The 23,584-nt window shown below is 46.8% G+C and overlaps 1 protein-coding gene across 1 annotated transcript in view; it reads right to left on the bottom strand.

Moving 5' to 3' along the window:
• The window catches only part of ALOX5AP (arachidonate 5-lipoxygenase activating protein), a 28,702-nt gene extending 5,479 nt beyond the window's left edge, over positions 1-23,223 (bottom strand). Inside the window, exons 1-4 of the mRNA XM_054256738.2 lie at positions 23,126-23,223; positions 14,899-14,998; positions 6,740-6,810; positions 2,951-3,032 (exon numbers count right to left, since the gene is read on the bottom strand). Of these exons, the coding sequence (XP_054112713.1) occupies positions 2,951-3,032; positions 6,740-6,810; positions 14,899-14,998; positions 23,126-23,195 (323 nt within the window). The 5' untranslated portion in view covers positions 23,196-23,223. The remainder of the gene's footprint in view (positions 1-2,950; positions 3,033-6,739; positions 6,811-14,898; positions 14,999-23,125) is intronic.
• Positions 23,224-23,584: the final 361 nt, after the last annotated feature.

Genomic DNA, 23,584 nt, shown 5'->3' with positions numbered 1-23,584 from the left:
ACTGGGGCATAAATTATGGAATGTCTTCCCTACCCACTGGACCAAGGATGGCACTGAACTTCTGAAGCAGACAGGGCTGAAGCAACTTCTGGAAAGGGGCAAGGGACCCTCTGGGGTCCAAGAGAGAAATTCCAGGGGAAGGATCTAATCAAGCAATGTCTCCTTGATAGATGAGGTCAAGAACTAAAGCCATGTAATCCCAGCTACTCGGGAGGCTGAGGCAGGAGAATTGCCTGAACCCAGGAGGCGGAGGTTGCAGTGAGCCGAGATCGCGCCACTGCACTCCAGCTTGGGTAACAAGAGCGAAACTCCGTCTCAAAAAAGAACTAAAGCCAGTCCCAAGGGCATTAGGTCTGCAGAGTCCAAGTGTGCAATAGCCCAGGAACAGGAAGAGGACCCGGAGAGGAGGTGGGCCCAACCGAAGAGGATCTCAGCAAGTAGCTTCTAGAAGCAGGATTGAAAATCTTCTTGCATCCAACCATAGAGCCCCTCTGGCTTGCATCTATGTCAGGGCATATTTTGGTCTAGATTAGGTTTAGACAATTCTTATAGCATCTATTATTTCTACTGATGACAACCACTCAGAGCGGTTGTGTTAAGCAGTGCCTGTGTTAAGAAGGATTCTGAGGCCAGGTTTGGTCTCTGCAAGGAAGAGCACCATGATTCATCAATAATGCCTATCACAGCGACAGGAGAGGAGAAGGGGATCTAGAATCCACACAGATGGTGGGTTATGGGGCTGGGAGGATCTTCTTATCATCTAAAGAAGGAGACCAGGGAGGGACGTAAGTCAGGCCATTTATATTTCAATGAGGTCCAAAGAAATCTACTATTCTAAAGATTTCTTGTAAATCAATCTTCTTTTTTTTTTTTTTTTTTGAGACAGAGTCTTCCTCTTGTCCTCCAGGCTGGAGTGCAGTGGCACCATCTCAGCTCACTGCAACCTCCGCCTCCCGAGTTCAAGCTATTCTTCTGCCTCAGCCTCCCGAGTAGCTGGGATTACAGGCATGCACCACCATGCATGGCGAATTTTTGTGTTTTTAGTAGCTATGGAGTTTCACCATGTTGACCAGGCTGGTATCGAACTCCTGACCTCAGGTGATCTGCCTGCCTCGGCCTCCCAAAGTGCTGGGATTATAGGCGTGAGCCACCACGCCCGGCCTTAATGTTTATTTTTGCCACATGTTGGTTCCCTAATAGAAATCAGTAAAACCTTTAAAGTTAAAAGGACATGTGGGTAGGTGGACACATTTTGTGACGCTCTGCAGATTGTCTCGGATTTAAAGCAGCTGCAGGATCTAAAGCAAGTGATAACAGATGAAGAGAGGAGCAGTGACTGAGCCACATCCCTGGGACTTCGCGGGGGTGGGGGGTGGGGGGCGGGTAAGATAGGGCTGCACGGGGAGCCAGGTAGAAGAGAAGACTCTTATTTCATTGCTAGACATTCCACCCCCATTCTTAACAAGAGGTAATCACCAGGGGAAAGCCATGATAGAGGTTTTCCAGGGCAAAAGAGAATAAAGAATATCATTTAGGGCAGTGTTGATAAGAATAGGAGAGATAATGGAATTGCGGATTTAGAGGATAAATAAGAATGCCACTAGAAAGGAATGAAGAAAGAGATGGCACAGGGAAGGATCTGCCGGAAGAACAGTCACTCTCTTCTCAGCTGTAGCCCGGCTCTCGGTCTAACCCCCGTCAAGTCCTTGAGCTTCACAGGCTCTCAGGTTTTCCAGATGCAGCGCTTTCACCCACTGACCTCCCCAGGATGTCACTGACTTTGTCACTGCTAAAGGATGCTATCTAATCAGAGAGCCCATTAGCCACTACAGAAGAGTGTTATTGTAAAAGACAGAGCAGCTGTGAACATAGAGACGGAAGGAAAATGGTGTGGAAGGCCAGGGTCGGCACCTGGGGCAGCAGCCTCGCAGAACGCATTCCTGGCACCCGGACCCCTACTAGTGCATTAGGAATGACAATCTCTAAGGAACCGATGGCGTACTCTAACTCCAGCATTTCTTCTGTGTCAGTATTTATTTTACTAAAATGTAGATTTCCCAATCCAGGTGTCAGGAAGGTACTGTGCTACTTTGGGGCTGTCTGGCAACGTCTATAAACAATGCAACGGTGACTCTGGTCAGTTTCACGGTCTCGTGTCTGCATTCTGCATCTTCTTCTTTTTTTGAAATGAGTTTTGCTCATGTTGTCCATGCTGGTGTGCAATGGTGCAATCTCGGCTCACTGCAACCTCTGCCTCCTGAGTTCAAGTGATTCTCCTCCTCAATCTCCTGAGTAGCTGAGATTATAGGACATACCACCATGCCTGGTTAATTATTTGTATATTTTTTAGTTGAGATGGGTTTCACCATGTTGGCCAGGCTGGTCTTGAACTCCTGAATTCAGGTTATCCACCCACCTCAGCCTCTCAAAGTGCTGGGATTACAGGTGTGAGCCACCACACCTGGCCAATTTTCTGCATCTTATTTTTCCAACATTCTTTCTGCTGGTTCCTAGAAGATCTGCTCCTCAGGACAACTTATCACAAGGTGCAAGCTTTAGTTCTCATTTCTCTGGACGAACAATGAGATGTTTCACTCCCAGGAGGCCTGGGAGCCCAGACATAAAATATCATTCTAGCACCAGACTCTGCAGGGTGGGAGTGCAGGGTGTGGGGTTGCAAGGCATGTGCATCGAGCAGCACTAAAGTACGCTTTGAAAAATCAACACCATGCAGAAGGATTGCTCAATAAGAGAACTGGAAAAGTCCCCCAGCTGTATTTTCAGAGCCTTCAAAGGTTAGGGAGAGAAGGATCAGGGGTCCTCGTCAGCCTTCTCAATCCCACCAAGGGGAGGCTACAGAGCCTTGAATCTAGGCAAATACTGTTTTGAATTATCACTTCCTGGAAAGTCAGGAATCGCTCCACAGTTCTTAGCAGGCCCAGTTACCTACCTCTGCGTTCTCTCTCCTAGGTAACCGACAAAGTACTTTTGCCTCACAAACAAGTACATCAGTCCAGCAAAGGCAGCGGGAACTAAGTGGAGAAATGAAAACACCTGCGTCAGTTTCGCAGCCACAAAATCATGCCGTTAGCACAATTTTAGCATGGTCGTTAGGGAATCAACATTGGTCACAAAATCCGGCAGAGGACACACGCACTTCAGAAAGAGTCCAAAAGCTAGAGGAAACCTGAGAACCTTCCTAACATTGATATTACCTGATGCCCACATCATGGCACTGTTTACAGCAAACTTGTCCAACCTGCGGCTCTCGGTCACATGTGGCCCAGGGCGGCTTTGAATGCAACCCAACACAAATTCATAAACTTTCTTAAAAATGTGATGAGATTTTGGCAGGGCGTGATGGCTCACGCCTGTAATCCCAGCACTTTGGGAGGCTGAGGCGTGAGGATCACGAGGTCAGTAGTTTGAGACTAGCCTGAGCAACATGATGAAACCGTGTCTCTACTGAAAATACAAAAATTAGCCAGGCGTGGTGGTGGGAGCCTGTAGTCCCAGCTACTCAGGAGGCTGAGGACAGAGAATCTCTTGAACCCAGGAGATGGAGGTTTCAGTGAGCCGAGGTCTCGCCCTTGCACTCAAACCTGGATGACACAGCGAGACTCCATCTCAAAGAAAAAAAAAAGAAAACAAACCAAAACAAAACCCACCACCACCACTAAAATATCGTGAGATATTTTTTGTGACTTTTTTCTTTAGCTCATCAGCTGTTGTAAGTATATTTTATGTATGGCCCAAGGCAACTCTTCTTCCAGTGTGGCACAGGGAAGCCAAAAGATTGGACACCCCTAGTTTACAAGGTATTTACATATCCATCATCTAACATGAATCCTTTCAACATAACTAGTACCCACATTTCTATTTCCAGATGTGGAAACGTGGGTTCAGGCAGTCAACCAGGCTTGCATAAGGCTGTCAGCTGGTAAAGGGGGGCAGAGGGTAGGACTTAAACCCGGAACCCAGCTCTGAAGCTGGTTCTCTTAAAAGCACACTCTTCAGCCCTGAGCCTCCCTGCAAGACAATGTTTAACCTTTCCCGAACCAGTAGCTACTGTTTAGAAAAGAACTCTAGGAAAGGAGATTTCCCTGCGTTCTAGCCTTTTGGGAAACTGCCAGGAGCAGTACCCCGATAACTCTGTGAAGTCCTGAAGGCTGGGAGCTGGGTGTTAACTCTGCTGGAACTAGTGTTATCTGGAGTCACAGATAGAAAAGCAGTTTAAAAACTTCTCCACTGCACCTGCCCCAGTGCTCCTGGTGTTTTGGGAACTTGGGTCTCCAGCCCTCCCAGCTGGCTGGTAAGGAGTGTGTTACTGTCACCATTTGACAGATGAGGAAATTTAGACTCAGGCCAAAAGGTTCATGAGGACATTTGTCTTTTTCCTAATCATCTCTGAGCCTGCCACAGTGCTTGGCACATGGGGGTTTCCAAATAATATTTGTTAGATGACTGAAAGTAAGTCAGGCCAGTAAAGGGATGAAATTTGAAACCAGGTCTTTCTGATTTCAAAACTTTATCACTACCACCAGCATTATCAATAATAACATTTCCTGAGCTTCAGTTGTTAGGCAGAATCATATGAAATGCTATTGTTGTAGGTCATAAATAGCCAGATATTGGCAGTTTTACATGGCTCAGTCTGATATCTGCCAAGCACTGTGTCAGGAGGTTTATACATATAATTCACTCACCGTAGGAATGCTACTAGCTAGACCAGGGTCCTGTTTTACAGTGAGGAAACTGAGGCTTGGAAAGGCTGAGTAACAGCCTGGAGTCATACACCAGCAATGAGCGGCCTTGGATTTGCCTCCAACCAGCCACTCCCCAAAACCCATTTCTTTCCACAACTCCTCCTGCCTTCCAAAATACTATTGTTATATGGCAGATAAGAAAATCAAAGCAGAAGAGAAGCTTTGAGCTTCATGCTATTCTCTAAAAGTCACAAAACTGTCACAGTCATGATTTGCCTTAGACAAAGTTTTTCCTATGTTGAACCATCTGAATGACTCTGCTCCAACATACTGGTCCATTTTTCTTTCAACTTAACTGAACATGAACTAACAGAGATTATGGGTGGAAAATGGCCACACTCAGACCCCTCTGCAAGGAAGGTGAGTGCCTCCTGTAGGGAAGTGGGCTGCTGGGAGCACCAAGAGGGTACAAATCCAGGCTTAAAATTCTGAGGTTTGTGCAAGCCACTTGTTCCTCTGGGACTTGAGCTCCTGCTCTAGAAAGTGGGGGATTTGGACTAGAATTATCTGCAAAAAAATAAAAATAAGAAATTCTACAATCTACTATAGTCATAAGAAATTATTATCAACCAAGGCTTACCGATGCTTTTGTCTGCTGGCAATGACAAAGCTTGTTTTGACAGGAAACGCATATTTCCAGGGCTAGGAAACACCTTCAAACTCCCTTTGTATTTATCTAGCTAGAGCAAGTCCACATTCATCAAGTGTCATCTAAGACATAAAAGGAACCATAACTCCTAGCAAGGGTATAGTTTGACTTGATTTTTCAAGTAAATGCAAGACATGTTTCCTATTTAACTCAGGATAGAAAATAGGAAGTAAATGGTGAGCTTACTGACAGGCTTCTAAGCACCGAAGGAGGCCACGTGGTGTCCCTTAAGTGGCTTCTGCTGCCGCGCCTCCCCTCTGCTCTCCTTCACTCAACTGAATTCTTTGCCCGCACGGCCCTTCTCACTCCTGGCAATGTCTCCATTCACTGACTTCTGTGGTCCATCTTACCAGCCGGCCTGTGCTTCACCACCATCTCTTTTATTTATCACTGTATATACCCAGGCACAGGGCTCGGCACATAGTAGCTCTTCAATATATATTTATTATGTAAATGAACAAAGTAAGAGGATATCTGTGAAAAATCCAGAATTTTAAGCCACAAGACGCAGGCACTGATTCTGCCTGTTACTCACCAGCTGAGTGGCTGTAAGCAAGTTACTTCATCCCCCTGAATCAAAGTATCCTGAAAGGTGATAAAGGAAATAAGATCTACTCTATCTACTTTGTAAGGTGGGGAGATGATAATAAGACTTAAACAGTTCATCATGGGACTGAGTGTGGCCTTTCCGCCTGGGCCTTGCATGCCACAGAAGCTGGCCAGTTCATGCCGAGCCACCACCAGGCACAGTGCCAGGCATGGCCCCTAAAGGGGATCAGAAAGTCTGACTGATTTCCATTCCATGTTAAATCAACTCTGGAGGTTGATCTGTATTTTCAACTTGTTCCAGTCAAGACTGTGGGCTGCTGATAACCCTGGGAAGGCCAGGGATGTGGCATCCAGCCCACGCCTTGGTGGAAACATGCCTGAAGGAGAGCCACCACACTGAAAGCTTATTAGCGGAAGAGCCAAGTGACAGCGGTCCCAGAATAGATCCCGCAGGCACTCTCATTTATAATGCCCTTGTATCTGAGCTAACACTGCTTAAGGATTCTGAGTCACACTTAGCCTTAAACCAGCCTTGTCAGCGCAGCAGCTCTCAACCAGCCACCAGGGAGCAAGCATTAGCAATGCATTATCACACCCGCTCTGCATGGGCACAGAGCACGCCTGAAACACAGCCTGCGAGGGCTCTCACCTCTCCAGGGCTATGCGCCTGGGAGCCGGAGGTCAGGCAAAGTCCTCTCAACAAAAAGCCTGCCCTTTGAACCTCCTTGAGATGCACTTTATAGAAGAAGAACGAACAAAGGGAAGTTTAAGTTACCTTGGCTGCAAAGTAGCCCCGCAGTCCAGAGCACAGCGAGGAAAGTGGGGTACGCATCTACACAGTTCTGGCTGCAGAATAAATAAACAAGGAGGAAAACAATCAGAGAACAGGTTACTGCAATGTGGTCTGAAAATTACCTGAACATTGAAGTTAATAATCACCGTCGTGCCTGAAGCATAAATCCCATTCGTAATTCCACTTGCATCTACCCAATAAGATGGGGCAGCCAGCTGCCACCTGGGGAACAAACAATGGCATAAAGCAAACACATATTCATAATCCACTAACTCTGTTCCCACAGTGACATGTCAGGGAGACTTGGTTTCTTGATGTATTCTCTTTGGCAGGGTTCCTGTTCCCGGCGGTGCCCATGAGCTTCTTGGAATTGAAGAGTGAGCAGTGCAGACAGACAATGTGGCCAGTTTGTCATGGGAATGGTGGGAGTGAAGAGTTCAACCAAGGAAACTTCTCTATCAGATACACAAATCAGACCAGGTCTGCAAGCCAGGCTGAGCAGCGTTAAAGACACCAAGATGAATTCAAAAAAGCTAGTGCTCAGAAAGTGAGCCTGCTGATAGGGTGATCATGGTATGCTGGGGATAGTCCTCACTCCCTGGAGAGTTCTCACTCTCTCATGGGTGTTTTCCACCCATCCTCTCTTTTTAACTCACCATATTTCTGTGAGTACACATGATGACTGTATGAGTTTTCTCTTGCCGCTGTAACAAGTGGCCACAAACTGAGTGGCTTTAAACAACATGCCTCTATTAAGGTTCAGGAGGCCAGAAATCCAAAAGAAAACTCAATATGGCTATAAAGTCAAAATATTAGCAGGGCTGCACTCCTTCTGGAGCTTCTAGGGGAGAAACCATTTCCTTGCCTTCTCCGGCTTCTAGAGGTCACCTGTATTCCTTGGCCCAGAACCTCCTTCCAGCCTGAAAGTCAGGGATGGCCCATCAAATCTTTCTTATTTTGAATCACTCTGACATCTACTCTTCTGCCTCCTTCTTCCACATTAAAAAGACCCTTTTGGTTACATCAGGTCCTACCCAGATCATCCAGGATAATCTCTTTATTTTAAGGTCACCTGGTTAGCTGCCTAAAGCTCCCCTTGCCAGCTAACATAATATATTCACAGGTTCCTAGGATTAGGATGTGGGCATGATTGGGGAGGGGGCCATTATTCTGCCTACCACAATTGCTCTCACGTTTCCAATAAGGAACTGAGGCTTGGAGAAGCTGAATAACTTGCCCAGGGTCATCCATCTAGGGAGTGGCAAAGCCAGGATTCACAACATTATCAGTCTCCAAAGCCATTTCCGTTAACTCTTCAACTACGCTAAATTAAATCATAGGTGTCCTCCTGAGAAGTTTGCAGTCCAGATCAAGACAATAAATATGCCCATCCGTGAAAAACAGCGTAACTAGACTTGAGAGGCATAAAAAGAAAGGGAAATAATTATGTTGGAAAGGGCACTTGACTAGGATTAAAGTCTCCATCCTGACTTTAACCTGCTGTTCATCATTGGCAAAACAATCTCTCTGGACTTAGTTTCCTTATCTGTGAAACTGAGGGACAGATCATAATCCTGAGGTGCAGGTGAACTCTCACAGTCAGTGGTTGAAGGTGGCAGTTCTCCAGGAGTGCTCCGGGGACCCGCGGTGGCAGCAGCACTGAGCACTTGTTAGAAGCGCAAATGGTCATGCCCACCTCAGGCCAGCGGAATTAAAAACGCTGGGTTGGGGCCCAGAAGTCTGTTTTAACAAGCCCTCCATATGCATGTTGCCATGTGAGAACTACTGGTTTCATGTGCTTATGTAAGTAGAAACAAAGACACAGTTTCAAACAGCTCGTGCAAACGTTAGGGTCTCATGCCTCAGTCGGTACCACTGAGAACTCGGGAATGGCCAGTCCTTCATCTGTGCCCTGCAGAGAACCCAGAAAGATCAGGCTTTCTGTGCCTGGCCACTGGAATCTTCATGCTCCTCTAATGATCAAAAGATCCTTTTCTGGAGAAGTCTGTGAAGGCAACAGATAAGAAACCTGTGTAACGTACCCTGGAATCCAAGCACAACCAAAAACCAGGAATAGGACAGAAAGAGCAGACCCCTGCTGAGCTTGCAAAGGGCTCTGAATCCCAGAATTTCCACTGATGTAGTGGACACGGTAGGAGCTCCAAAGGGCAGGAGGCCCCTATGAATTTGCCACTGGGGTGAAGTGCTTAGTGAAGAAGCAGGTCCCAAAGTTACAATTACAGCAGCTACTGGGCACTGGCATCACATCTATTCTTATACGTTACTAGAGGCACAAAATTGCAGCCTCAGGACTGTGAAAATGTGATTCGTTTTCCAGTTCAAGAAAAATAGAGAAAAAAAGTCCTTTTTTGGTCAGTCGAATAACGTTCTGTCTGATGGGATAAAATATCTGGTGCTCTTATTGATTGAAAACCTTTTAATATTGGCCAGGCACAGTGGCTCATGCCTGTAATCCCCCAGCACTTTGGGAGACCGAGGTAGGTGGATCATCTGATGTCGGGAGTTCGAGACCAGCCTGAACAACATGGAGAAACCCCATCTCTACTAAAAATACAAAACTAGACAAAATTAAATGGCACATGCCTGTAATCCCAACTACACAGGAGGCTGAGGCAGGAGAATAGCTTGAACCTGGGAGGCAGAGGTTGCAGTGAGCCAAGCTTACACCATTGCACTCCAGCCTGGGCAACAAAAGTGAAACTCTGTCTCAAAAAAAAAAAAAAAGGAAAGAAAACCTATTAATATCAAAGATTTCCTCTGCTTCCTCCTCTTTCTCATGTTTCAGGTTTTTTGGTTGTTTTTAAGTAGCGATCTTGTCTGGGTTATGCAAAAGGAAAAAAATTAACTGTTTAAGGGATTTGCTCATTGGAAATGAGAACTGTCTAGTGACTTGACATTGGGTCAGTATTCAACCATTCCCGACTATTAGTTCATGTCACCTTGGTTCCTAATAAAACATGGTCAGCCTGGAGCTGAATGAAATTCTTCCAGCTGTAAGAAAATGGGCTTCTCCTGTGGATTTCCAGAATGTTCTCAGAGCCTTGTTTCTGGCTCTGGCTCAAGCCAAGTCCCTCTCACCATCCAGGACCTCAAGTGCTGCTTCCACCCAAAGCTGCAAGCTCATGTGTCCCTCCTGGAGAGGGGCCGCTGCTGGGCTGAATTCAAGTGGCTTTAGCCATGGCAGATGCCCAGTGGCTGCTCATGTAGTCTTTGAAGTTCACATGGTCTGGGTCCAATACCATGGCTGCCTCTCTTGGGCTATGTGAGTGTGGGTGCATTTCCTAGCCTCACTGAGTCTCAATGTGCTCATCTGCAAGAGGTGGATGGAGACATTAGTAATTACCAATGAAACGAGATGAAGTGCCGCGTGGCTCACAGTAAGCATTCAAAAGTGCTGGCTATTATGGTCCCGTGTCTTCCTTCTTAACCTCGAGTGGAAATGTCTTTCCTACTGACAAACTTATTATTCTGGATTTTCTTTGAGAAATTTTGCACCATTTTTTCTGTAAAACAGAACTGATGAACTCATTTTGAGTTTCATTTCTTGAGGTCTAAATAGGAGCTACTCAGCAGATCTTGCAACAGTTTGCTGTGCTATGGTCAACTTGACACACTGCACTATTCATGTTTTTATGGAGAAAAGAACTCGTTGCTATTTTTCTCCACCTCTGGGAATAAAACGTAGAAACTCTTTAGTGTTCTGTTAATTAGCTTGAATTAATTTAAAGTAAGTAAATATAATTAACAACAGTTTATTAATAATAATGGCAATACTAATTAACGGGATCATTGTAGACCTCTCACCTTTAAATAATTTTACAAGTCTATGCTACTTGAAAGTGAGCCTAGGCCGGGCACCAGTGACTCACGCCTGTAATCCCAGCACTTTGGGAGGCTGAGGTGGGCAGATCACCTGAGGTCAGGAGTTCCAGACCAGCCTGGCCAACATAGTGAAACCCTGTCTATTCTAAAGTTACAAAAATTAGCCAGACATGATGGTACATGCCTGTAATCCCAGCTACTCAGGAGGCTGAGGCATGAGAATTGCTTGAGCCTGGGAGGCAGAGGTTGCAATGAGCCAAGATCACACCACTGCACTCCAGCCTGGGTGATAGAGTGAGACTCCATCTCAAAAAAAAAAAAAAAAAAAAAGAAGAAGAAAGTGAGTCTAGAATAGACATGGAGAGATGTAGGGAGAAGCGACGTAGGGTGGTATTCCCAAAACATGTTTTGATACACTGCAGAAAGCGGGGGGTGGGGGTGTCCACAGTTAAATAATACATTCTCCTCTTAGAAAACCAAAAATCAGAGTGCCCTTAAACATCCTCAAAAGTCTGTCTAAAAAGAACTTGTTATCTCCTGTAACACCTGTTAAAAGTCCATGAACTTGTAATCCATTTAGGAAATTACACCTCTCCAGAGACTCTTCTCTCTCTGTAGCCTGTGCTTACTTACACTCACAAAGAGGAATCGTAGGTCGGCTAACTAGGATTTTTCTCCAAAAACCGAACTTTGACCAAGTCTGCTCTAGCTGTGCTCATCAGTTGGGAAGAGGGCATTAAACTGTGTATAATACACATGAACAGTCCTGGTGTGATGGCTCACACCTATGATTCCAGTATTTGGGGAGGCTCAAGCAGGTGGATCAGGAGTTCAAGACCAGCCTGGCCAACATGGCAAAACCCTATCTCTACTAAAAATACAAAAATTAGCCAGGCATGGTGGTGGGTGCCTGTAATCCCAGCTAAGGCAGGAGAATCTCTTGAACCTGGAAGGCGGAGGTTGCAGTGAGCCAAGATTGTGCCACTGCACTCCAGCCCGGGCAACAGAATGTGACTCTGTCTCTCAAATAAATAAATAAATATTAAAATATACATGTGAACAGAGTCCAGGTCCAATTCCTTTTAGCTCTCAAACCCTGACTCAGCTCTGTCCTGAGAATCAGGTGGAAGAAGAAATGATTGAGAAATGGTGGAAGAACAGCCCGTCAATCAAGGCCAAGTCTGAGCTGATGAGCCACACTGGCTGGGGTATCTGCTCATCAGCTGCCCCAGAATCTTGAACTATCTGTATCAGTCAACAGTCATATTTCATGCTAAAAATACATGCATTCAGCCTTTTAACCCATCAGTGTCATTTATCCTTCATGCCATTTTTCCTTGATAGCTATGGTCACTAAACATTTCTGATCCCACACCCAATCAACCAAAAGTTTTGAGCATGCAACCTTATAACAGGTATATTCGTGTATAAACTACATACACAAACGACCGTCCATGTATATATAAAAAATGAGTAAAGCTTCATTTCTTACTTTTCAGATAGCAAGATACAATGCATGTTCCTTTCTTCCTGCAGACTCACAGGTCATCTTGCAACCCTTTTTGCTGCTCTCGGATGCCCCTGGGGAAGTTACTGCTGGGACGACTTTCTCCTAGAATAACACATAACCCCATTCCTAGTGGTTTCCTGGCACAGGCAGACAGACCAGGTGCCTCTGGCTTTTGGCACCATGTTTTTGCAGCCTGCTGCATTGATCTTTGGCCCTTTTTACAACCCAGAAAGGCACACAGATACTGGCCCAGGGAGGAAGTGGTCTTTGTAACAGAACCACAGCAAGATCCAGACAATTTTTATCTTAAAGAAAACACTCCACCCTGCCCGCTTAGTTCCTACCTCTCCACAGCTGTCTCTTCCCTCTGTCATCCTTCTCCTTCCCTCTCATGGAGACTGAGTGTGCAGACCCATGGGCTTTGAGAGCTGGGCTGCAATGCCCGCAGTGGGGATGCCCATGCTTTTTATCTCTGGAGCCCCACAATGACTGTAGAACTTCCAAACCACCTTCCCAAACAACACAGCACAGCCACCAACCAAAGGGCACTTCTGCAATTTGGAGGCTGGCAACCAGCAAGGCCAGGTCTAAGCACCATGGCTTCTTAGAAACAGAGCTACTCAATCCTGGGGGGACGTGGCAGAAACAACACAGCCTGGCCTGCTCCACTTCTTCTTCATTGCCGGCAAAATGGAAACTTAACTTCTAACCAGATATTGCACCCGTGAAATTGCACCGTTAACTTCTCCAAATCGGTTGAGCCGAGGAGTCCACAGGAATGCAATGTGACCAATGAGAATGCAATCACTGGGCAGAAGCTTCTCTTTCCAAACTGGTATAGCATAGTAGGAATGCTTTCTTCGGATTGCATCTTGGGGGAAGTTCTGACCTCGCCTCATCAAAGACACCTTCTTTGCACCTCTTGCATGCGGATGTGTCCGAGGTGGGGCTCTAGTATCTCTCTCTCCAATGGTGCAAAGAGGCTGACAGCCACCGACTAGCTTCTGTACTCTCCTTCAAATGGTTTTAAAATGTCTTAAATCACACCTTTAAACATCTTAAATTGATTCTGAGAATTAATACATGGAAGGCCTAGATGTTAAAATAGAAACCTCTCTGTAATCAGCTTAGCAAAGGATTTCCTTGAGCCCAGACTGCTGCAATCACCCTGGACAGAAGGGCTTGGCAGAAGGGAGTGGAGCCCAGAGCAGGTGGGCACATGGAGAAAGAGGCAGATGGAGGTGGCCCGCAGAAGCAGCACTGTGAGCGCTCAGAGGCTGTCTGAAAGTGAAAATGCCCAAAGAGGGCAAGGGGCCAGGCACTCAGACTGTGAGGACCGTGCCAATGTGTTCTAGAGTGGCCCAGCAATTTAGGAGCTGAGGGAGCAAAGCAGCCAATGAAAAACTGCAACAGAGGAGCCGTCCCCTCCAATTCCCCAGGCCTACCCCTCACTGAAAAAAATTAAAAGTACTTAGATAAGTCCAGACACAGTGGCTCATGCCTGTCATCCCAACACTTTGGAAGGTTGAAGTGAGCAGATCACAAGGTCAGGAGTTTGAGACCAGCCTGACCAACTTGGTGAAACCCTGTCTCTATGGTGAAAAATACAAGTTAGCCAGGTGCGGTGGTGTGCACCTGTAATCCCAGCTACTAGAGAGGATGAGACAGGAGAATTGCTTGAACCCAGGAAGCGGAGGTTGCAGTGAGCCGAGATCATGACACTTCACTCCAACCTGGGCAGCAGAGCGAGACTCCATCTCGAAAAAAAAAAAACCTAGATGAAGGGAAGGACTGAAGAGAAAGTATATCGGTGAGTGTGAGGTAGGCCTGTTCGCCAAGATCCCTTGAAGTCAGTTTAATTCACAAAAAGCCAATGGTGCCCCTGAAGGGTACCCTCCCTTCCAGCTGCTCCCATGGTGCCAGCAGCGGGTCCAGGGACTCTGACCCTGCAGTGTGAATCTTTGTCCTGAGTTTGTGCCATTCTTGGCATTCTGAATGCATTTTTCTTGGGTGACCATGACTCCTCCTTTGGAAGGATCTCTGGGGGCATCAAAGTTGACCCTGGGCGGGGACTGAGGGCCAGCTCCTCCCTTAGCTCCCTAGCATGAGGCCTTCCTCTGTGGCAGGCCCCTAGTCCGTAGTCCATAGTCCCCAACACTCCTGCCACTGGCTGAGCCTTGAAATGCACTCTGCCTAAAGGAGAAATGAACATTTGAATAACGTTCATTCGGATTTGCATCCCAAATAGATTGCACCCATCTTTAGGAGCCACTCGGGTGTTTTCAAACAGTCTTTTTATTCAAAGAAACAAATGAGAGAGGGGGAAAGCACCTGCAAAATGTCCCCATTCTTTCTGTCCTTGTTCTAGTTGCTCAAGGAGCCCCTGTGTTAGAAATGCACTGGTGTCACCTCCAGACTTCCACCTGCAGGAAAGCGGGGGGCGGGTGAGTTGAAGGCTCCTGCCTGTGGCTTCTGAAGGCGACTGGTGAGTCATGGCTGGCGTTCATGGTAGCACCTCTGGTCTAACCCCACAGGAAATAGGTCAACTTCTCTAACCAAATGGCTGTCTCAGATCTTTCTGAAACTGCAGAGATCACACCTCCCTCCACCCACGTGCCCTACATCCCCACTCCCTTTCTTTTAATGTTAGCACTCACTAAGACGATGAAGGGTGTCCACAAAGCCTCTTCAGTGAAGACCAACATGTGGTCTTAAGGGCGGTCATCATTCCTGGAAGGAGGTCCCCCTGTCCATGCCCCCTGTTAGCAAAATCAGGATTTGGACTCACTTGGCAGTGTAGACCCGCTCAAAGGCCAGTGTTCCCGTCCTCTGGAAGCTCCTCCCATTCTGGGTCCTGCTTTCGTGCTCCACCTTATGGGCAAAGAATCCTGCCAAGGGAAGAGGTTTGCATTTGATTCACGGTGGGCATGTTCAGGGGCCTGTTACCTCCTTGTTTTATTAGAGTGTTCAATGCCTCCTTGACTTGACCTCCAGGCAGCCCTCAATGTCCTCCATCAACTGTCATTTAGCAGAAATGTACTTGGCAGCTGCTCTCTACTGAACACCGTGTTTGGTGTTGGAAATGCAGTCACGAGCAAGGCACGGCCCCGGCTTTCCAGGGTCTTCCAGTCTAAAGGAATAGACAAACAAGGAAAGCAGACGTTCCGCACGGCAACGCCAATTCTGCCAAGACGAGATTGAGTGAGTCCATGGCACTTTCAGGGTCAAAGGAGGCAAGTTAATTCCATGTCGGGTCACAGAAGGATTCCTAGGGGGAATGACACCTAAGATAAAATCTGAAGAACACATAGAAATTAGCCAAGCAGAGAGAGGGAGAGGGGCTGCTCTACTCTAGTAGAAAGGAATATGCAAAGGTCCAGGAGAAAGAAGTGCCTGTGGTTCAGAGTGTCCAGCCAGGGAGGGGTAATGGAGGGCGCTGGGGAAGGAGTGTGACTCGGCAGAACCACAGACGAGGCCAAAGAGGGAAGTGATGAACCGTTCTTTCAATGACGTGCATCGATGAGCACTTGCCACAATGTGCCAGACATTTAGCTTGCGTCCGAGAACAGAACAAACAAAGAGCCTTGGTTCGAGGAACTGATGCTCTGGCGAGGGCAGCAGAGGAGGAGCAGATCATCCACAATAAGCAAAGTACATAAATGGAAACAATACCGTGTGCTCAGCTATGGGCCAAAGAAGAGCATGGTAAGGGGCTGTTTGACGCATGCAAGACGGTGGGCGCCCTGAGCCTCAGTGAGAAAGTAGTAACTGAGCCAGGGCTTCAAGAAGGTGGCCATTGAGGCTTGCCCCTGGGGCTGAGCAGAGTAACTGTGACCTTGCTGAGAGTCGTGTGAAGAAATTCAGAACTTAGTTCCATCTGAGAGCAACAAGGAATTACTGAGAGGTTTAAGCAGAGGAATGTCGTCATCAGAAAGCCACCCTGTCTTTAGTGTGGCAGGCACTTAGCAGGGTCAGGTCCAGGATCAGGGGACCAGATAGGAGTCAACTGGGGTGCTGGCTGAGGGGGCGTCAGAGATGCCAAGGAGACACTGGAAGATTTGACTATAGATTGGATGATGGGGGCTGAACGTCTCTCTCCCTCGTCTCCTCTTCTATTTTATCCCTTTACTCCTTTTCAAGAGTGAAAAAAGGGATACATGTGATGGTCAGGGATCCAACCACAGGGTTCCTTCTTGTCAGTTTTGTATTAGGCTCCTCAAAAAGACATTAAAAAGGTGCTTTTTCAATTGTGTATAGGAATAAAAGCCTTTCATGTTTTCCTTTTCAACACAAATAACACTCCTTCTGTAGGAATGTGGCCACTTTGGATGTATCTGTAGGACTCTCTTGCATAAAGGAAGGGCCCACCTCATCCCAGGCACCGTGGTGGGCACTTGCCACGTATTCCATCACTGAGCTTTGCACCCACTTTGTGCAATGGTTAGTATTGTCCCCACTCTGTAGGTAAGAACACTGCAACTTTCCCACAGTCACCTCGCCGCTGGGGAGCAGTGCAGCCGGGAATTCAAATCCATGGGGCACATGGGGATGTGTTTCCCCTATTGCTGTCCCCATGAAGCTCCCTGCAGGAGTCCACCAGCTGCACAGGGTTTAATACACCTGTCCATTCAAAAGATCTGTTCTTACCAGAGTATGACGGAAAATGCTGATCATTTTCTTTCCGGAACCCAATATAGTCCTCCCCGCCTCTGAACACATAAACAGCACTAATGTACTCATGCTTCTGTATCTGCAGGCTCTGCATTCCTAAAGTCAACCAACCACTGACCAAAAATATTAAAAAAAAAAACAAAAACATTTTGTCTGTACTGAACACATATACATTTTTGTTACTATTTTTTAACTATATAGTATAACAACTGTTTACATAGCATTTATATTCTATTAGGTATTATAAGAAATATATGTCACACCCAATGGCTCACATCTGTAATCCCAGCACTTTGGGAGGTGGAAGCAGGTGGGTCACCTGAGGTCGGGAGTTCAAGACCAGCCTGGCCAACATGGTGACACCCCTTCTCTACTAAAAATACAAAAATTAGCCAGGTGTGGTGGGGTGGGAGGTGGTGCCTGCAATTCCAGCTACTTGGGAGGCTGAGGCAGGGGAATTGCTTGAACCCAGAAGGTGGAGGTTGCAGTGAGCTGAGATTACACCATTGCACTCCAGCCTGGGCGACAAGAGTGAAACTCCGTCAAAAAAAAAAAGACAAAGCAAGCAATCTAGAGATTATTTAAAGTATATGGAGGATGTGTGTAGGTTAAATGCAAATATTATGCCATTTTGTATCAGGGACTTGAGCATCCATGAATTTTGGCATCTGAGGAAGGTCCTGGAACCAACCCCCCAGGATACCAAGGGATGACTGCATTGAAAGTCAGAGGTGGCCAGGCACAGTGGGTCATGCCTGTAATTCCAGCACTTTGGGAGGCCAATGCAGGCAAATCACAAGGTCAGAAGTTCTAGATCAGCCTGGTAAACACAGTGAAACCCCATCTCTACTAAAAATATAAAAAATTAGCCAGGTGTGGTGGTGCACACCTGTAATCCCAGCTACTTGGGAGGCTGAGGCAGGAGAATTGCTTGAACCCAGGAGGCGGAGGTTGCAGTGAGCAGAGATGGTGCCATTTCACTCCAGGCTGGGTGACAGAGCAAGACTGTCTCAAAAAAAAAAAAGAGGTTATTTCTGCAATCAGCAGCACAACATGACTATAATTCTCTGCATCTGCCTCTCTTCTTTCCCTCCTTGCTCAGAGAACCAAGCCTCTCCCTTTTCTCTAAGGCTGTGCCCTCTACCTGCGATCTTGACCCTGTCCATGCACTGTCTTCAAGGCTGTATTTCGTTGCTCCTTCTCCCACTTCCGGAATCCTTAATATCCTATTCTCTCCTTTTCTTTATCCTGGAAACACCCACAGATCTTCCCTACCCTTTAAACAAAACAAAAACAAACCCACCTCAGTCCAACATTCCACTAAGGTCTACCTCTCCTTCCTTCTAAGGTAAACTTGGAAGAGGTGGCTGCCTTTGTCTACTCCTCACCACCCCTCACTCCCCAACCTCTTGTGATCCTCCAGAATCTTACAGAAATGATGCATGCAAAGACCATGAACATACCGATCTCAGCCAGCTGCTAAAAGTAAGCCAAAACCAGTGTGAGAGAGAGACAAAGTCACAGAGAGATGGCTGCAAACCGTTGTGAGGCACTTTCTGCACCTGCGCACTGCATGCTACTTTAACTGTGTCGTCTCATGCAAAACCTTTAGCAACCACATGTGAGGTTATCAATCACTCTACTGCTCAGTGCAGGAAACTGGGGGCCTGAGAAGTCAAATATGTTTCTCAACAAACATACAAAGATCTGGAGATTTTAGTTAACCCCAGAGTTAATATGAGTCAGCAATGACACACAGTTCTCAAAAAAACAACTCGTACGTAGATTGTTCTAACAGAGCTGGTGTCTGGATCTCAGGAACGGCTTCCCAGTGCAGAAGACACCTATCTGCCTAGGTGTTCTTAGAAAGAACACAGGAAGAGGAGAGGTCACCCAATGGCAAGGGACTCCAGAAACAATAGCCTGAAGAGGGGACATTACAGTTGACGCTATAAACACAGAAAGAGCAGGCACAGTCTGAGGGATTTTAGGGGACAGTACCAGGACTGCTGGGTAAAAGGCATCGGGCTGCAGGTTTCAGCTCAACGTAAGAACTTCTTAAACAGTGAGTGCTTGAATGAATGAATTGGAGGCAATCTGCCTGGTGCAAGTGTCTATTCTCTAAAGTCAGATGATTAGGTTTTAATCCCAGCTTCACGACTCCTTGAGACTTTCAACCAATCGTCCAAATTCTCCATGACTCACTTCGCTTATCTGTAAAACAGGAATAAATAATAGTATATATTTCTAGGCTGGGCTCATGCTTGTAATCCCAGCACTTTGGGAGGCTTAGGCAAGAGGATCACTTGAGGTCAGGAGTTTGAGGCCAACCCGACCAACATGGCAAAACCCTGTCTCTACTAAAAAGACAAAAATTACCCGGACGTGGTGGCACATGCCTGTAGTCCCAGCTACCCATGAGGCTGAAACATGAAGACCACTTGAGCCTAGGAGGCAGAGGTTGCAGTCAGCTGAGATCACACTACTGAACTCCAGCCTGCGGGGCAGAGTGAAAGTCTGTCTCAATAAGAAGAAGAATAGTATATATTTCATTATCTACTCATAGAGACCTGTCTTTGTGCTCAGCAGTGTCCGGGTGCAGGAGAATAATGGAGGGATCAAAACAGGCACAGTGAAGGACAGGTCAGCCTACAGTGACATCTCCAGTTTCTGCGAAGGTAGTGGCATGAGTGGGTGAGTGCAAGGATTAAATGGTGCAAAGATTACATGAGATAATACCAAGCACAGCAGGAAGCAGGAAGCACCGTCCTTCACACAATGCAAGCTTTCAATCCAGGCAACAATAGGAGAGGCAAGCTTGGAAGGTTGTGAGTTTCCCCATCACTGCTGTGTTCAGGAAGAAGCAACTGGGGGATGGGTACTGTAAGGAAGATTCCTGCTTTGGGGTAACTTCATGAGTCTATGATTCTGTTTCTCGAGCCTATCAAACCCCGGGTTGGATGGCAAAGTCTTCCAATACGGTGCTTGTGAGGTTTCTTGTGAGTGTGTGTGTGTTGGGGTGGAAATAGTAGTAACAGCAGCTCCATTTCCCTCCTTAGCACCAAGCTCACAGACCATTATGACTGCAGGGCCATAATGTCTCCAAAACTTAGAGGAGGCTGCCTCTCCTGGGGGAAAGAGGACACTGCAGAATGCCTGCCAGCTCCCTTACAACCGCAGCAGACGCGGAACTGAGCTCCTGCAGGAGGACGTCCTTCTCTACCGTCACTAAGTGTAGCTCAGGGGCACTGAGCCCCTCCCTCAGTTCACATTTCTTCCCAATCACCTTCTCCAAATACGGTATGTGCTTCCCAGGTCTGCATCAAGTCCAAGCTGCTGGCAGCTAGGCAGGAAAAGTTGGAGGCTCTCTGCCTCCTGCTCACAAGAAATGCCTCTATCTAATTAAAACCTGCCCTAAGCCTCAAACTGGGGAGACAGATTTGAGCCCAACTCCTGTCACCTTGCTGGCCAGCCTTGCAATAAAGCCTTTCTTTTCTCAAAAGTCAGTGCTGTAGTATTGGCCGACGAGCCCATTTGCTCAGTAACATCTGTGTTCTCTGGGGAAGCAGGCTTTGATAGTTCTGAAACTAAAGGTTTCTTAGAAAGATGTATTTTAAATGTGTTCCGTTTTTCCAAATCTGCTTTCTGCTGGATCAAGTTGGAAAGGGTTACAAGTTCGAAGATCCTGACGACTAAAGAACATTGGAAAGGTAGAGGAAGACATTGATTGCACCAGGTGGGCCAGCTCTGCCCAGTCACAGAAAATCAGTCTCTCAAAGTGCAGAAAGCGTGCAGAGCCCAACCCGGCCACAGGCGCATGTGGAACTGTGCCGCGTTGTCCTGGACACAGACTGTATGGTGCCTGGTAACAACATGGAAATCTTTTTCACTAACAGGAAGTGTTCAGAATGGCATTTTGGGGTATGAGGAAGAAGAAAGGCAGGGTTTTTGCATATTTTTTTGAACTCTGTAAGGTTGGTCTACGGTTGCAACATTGAGGTTAATCAGAATTGCAAAGAGAAGTTTGAACATGCATCTGGATCTTTGTGATTGCCTAAAAACTTAGTTAAAAACAAATAGTGGTGTTACCGCCTGAATCATTTGAATGTTTTGCCCCCTCCATTGAGAGGTATACAAGGGGCCCTTCTGTGGTTTCAAAATGTCCACAGAAACTCCCTTCCTGAGCAGGGGCAGGACAACTGTCACTCTGACCACATATTGCCCCACCTGGCTCCCAGGAGGGCAACTGTGACAGAGGAGAAACAGAGGCAGTGACGCAGGCCATCACACTCCAGCCCAGAAAATGAGCTCCCTGCTAGTCCATGCTAGTATCTCCCCCTCCAGGAATCCCCCAGCAAACCCATCACTTCCTAGAACTCTGTTCATGGGCCGCTGTGCCCTGTGGTCTCTAAAAAGTCCAGACCTCCAGATTGCAGCTGTCAGCACTCAGACATTTGGTCATCTTTAATCTCACCCCTACCTCCCACTTGTCCCACAGAAGAAGACTTAATCCTCTGCATCCAACAGAATTAGAAATCTCACCACCCACCTCAGTCTGAGCAGGGTTTGCTAGACCATGACGGCAAAGGCCAGGACAAAGCTATGGGCAGAGCAGGGGCAGTTCCCTGGTGCACCTCCATTAGGAGGGGTGAGGATGTCCTCGAAACAGAGAGATCTGAAGCTTCCCCCAGCTCAGCTCTGAATCAAGAGGGAGCTGGAGAGAGTGAACTCAAACTTCGTAGCTGGGTTCAGCCCCAACTGCACAGGCAGGTGAGGGGGCACTAGCTCCCCTGTCCACCGATCCCCTTCAGCTTTATTGGAGGGATCAGGGGAAGGGCCAGAGCGGAGGCCCTCCCAGAGCTGAATAAGTGCTGCCTACCTGCCCACCCATACAGCTACCTTCACAGCGACCGGAGGGGTGGCTGCAGGCTGACCTGTTCATCACTGTAGCTGTTTTGTTCCTGCTCTATCCCCCTGTACCCAGAATACTATCTGGCCCAGAGCAGGGTCTCTCTATACATGTATGCAGGTTGAATAAAGGAATAGTTGCCAATTTACAGGGCCAAGGGAGCCCTGTGTGAAATCATAAAGACTCAAGGAAATGGGGGCCTAAATAAGCCATTTGTTCCCTCTCTGACCTACAACTCTGTTGTGTGTAATTTAGTATAAAAATGTTTGGGTCAGAAAGCCACAAAGTATAGTTCTTATAGAAAACATACTTGGAGTGTGCAAAGTTGGGCCTCTCTGGTGTTCTGTTGTGTGTAATTTAGTATAAACACGTTTGGGTCAGAAAGCCACAAAGTATAGTTCTTATAGAAAACATCCTTGGAGTGTGCAAAGTTGGGCGTCTCTGGTGGAGGCCGACGGGGAGCCTTGCTCTGTGCCTAGAAGCCTACATCGCCAGCGTCTGTCCACACTTGAGATGGGAGAAGATAGCAGAATATCCCAAAGTGTGACAGCGTGTCAATGTTCAGTAATCACCACAGAGCTACAGCAGCTGCCCTTAGTAATTACTCTCCTTTTTTCACTATCTTAATAAATCTAAAACACACAAAGCCACTGAAGATACTTAGAAAGTGGTCGGAGGCAGTCCTAACTCAGAACTTTAGGGAGGCAGCTCACACAATCCTGCCTTTTCACATCTAGAAATCCTGCTTGGTTTTTTTTTTTTAAACTGATAGCAGAATTAATGGAAATGCAAACCCCAAACAGGACAATTTCCCTCTCTCTCTCTCTCTCTTTCAGAAGTATGCAATGTATATAAAAAAGCTTCCAAAATTATACGTTGCTAGAGAAGAAGAAGGTATCACCAAAAAAATCATGTTTCTTCAGAAGAAAAACAAAAGTAATATAGAGGAAAAATAGTAAGATGATTTTTCCTACACGCCTTTCGAAATCACTTTCTTTTTAGTCTGCAGATGACTGGTAACTTCAGTTGCACTGCGGATGTCAGAGAAGCCCAGTGTCTGAGTCACAGTGTATATCATGGTCCCTTTCCAGTCTTCTTGCCTTCCACCCCTTGCCCGGCCACATTAATTCATAGTTAAAATGCTGCTCATAGACACTTCTGTAAGGGTTTTAGCAAAACCCTTCAAGTTGCAGCCGTGGCTCTAAAAATGGGACTAGTCATCACCGCGAAAGGGAAAGACGGAAAGGAGAAAAATCCCAAATTTACACAGAAATATACATAGCCTTATACATTTGAATAAAAAGAAGCGAAAAGAGATGAGGTAAAAGTGTGTGTGCAGGTGCACACACAGACACAATTACTCAAGCCTGACTTCCAAACAACCATCAACAAAATCTCCCCTTCTGTTCTTCCCTGAGTGAAGCACTTTTCTTACCATTCTGGACCACGCTGATGAGGGTAACAATGGCCAACAGGACAACATTGCCTACAGTTTCTTGATCCATGTTTGCTTCAGGCTCTCCGGAGAGGACTGCTCTGGCTCCGGCTCCACAACCTGCCCTGCACAGGAAGGGGAAGTGAGAGGCTGCACTCTTTCATCATTAGAACTTCCGAAGCTTCCCAGCACAATCACACAGTGCCTATTCTTCCTTGTTTTTTTTTTTAAACTAGCCACCACAGTGCCCTGGCTGTGGTTCAGTGTGATCTACCAGGAGACTCAGGGCTTGGCAGAGGAGCAGACAAAGTCAGCACACTTCCTTGTCATGGGAAACCTCCCTGAGAGCCTCCAGAATGAACCTCGGACCCAAGACCATGACCAGCATGGACCCAGCACAGGCACCAGAGAATCTGGAAGCTGCCATCATCTCTGACTTCAGCAAAGAGAAAGAACGGA

Source organism: Callithrix jacchus, chromosome 5 (assembly GCF_049354715.1).
Source record: "Callithrix jacchus isolate 240 chromosome 5, calJac240_pri, whole genome shotgun sequence".
NCBI classification, from domain to species: domain Eukaryota; kingdom Metazoa; phylum Chordata; class Mammalia; order Primates; family Cebidae; genus Callithrix; species Callithrix jacchus.
This window is presented reverse-complemented; position numbering and strand designations above follow the sequence as displayed.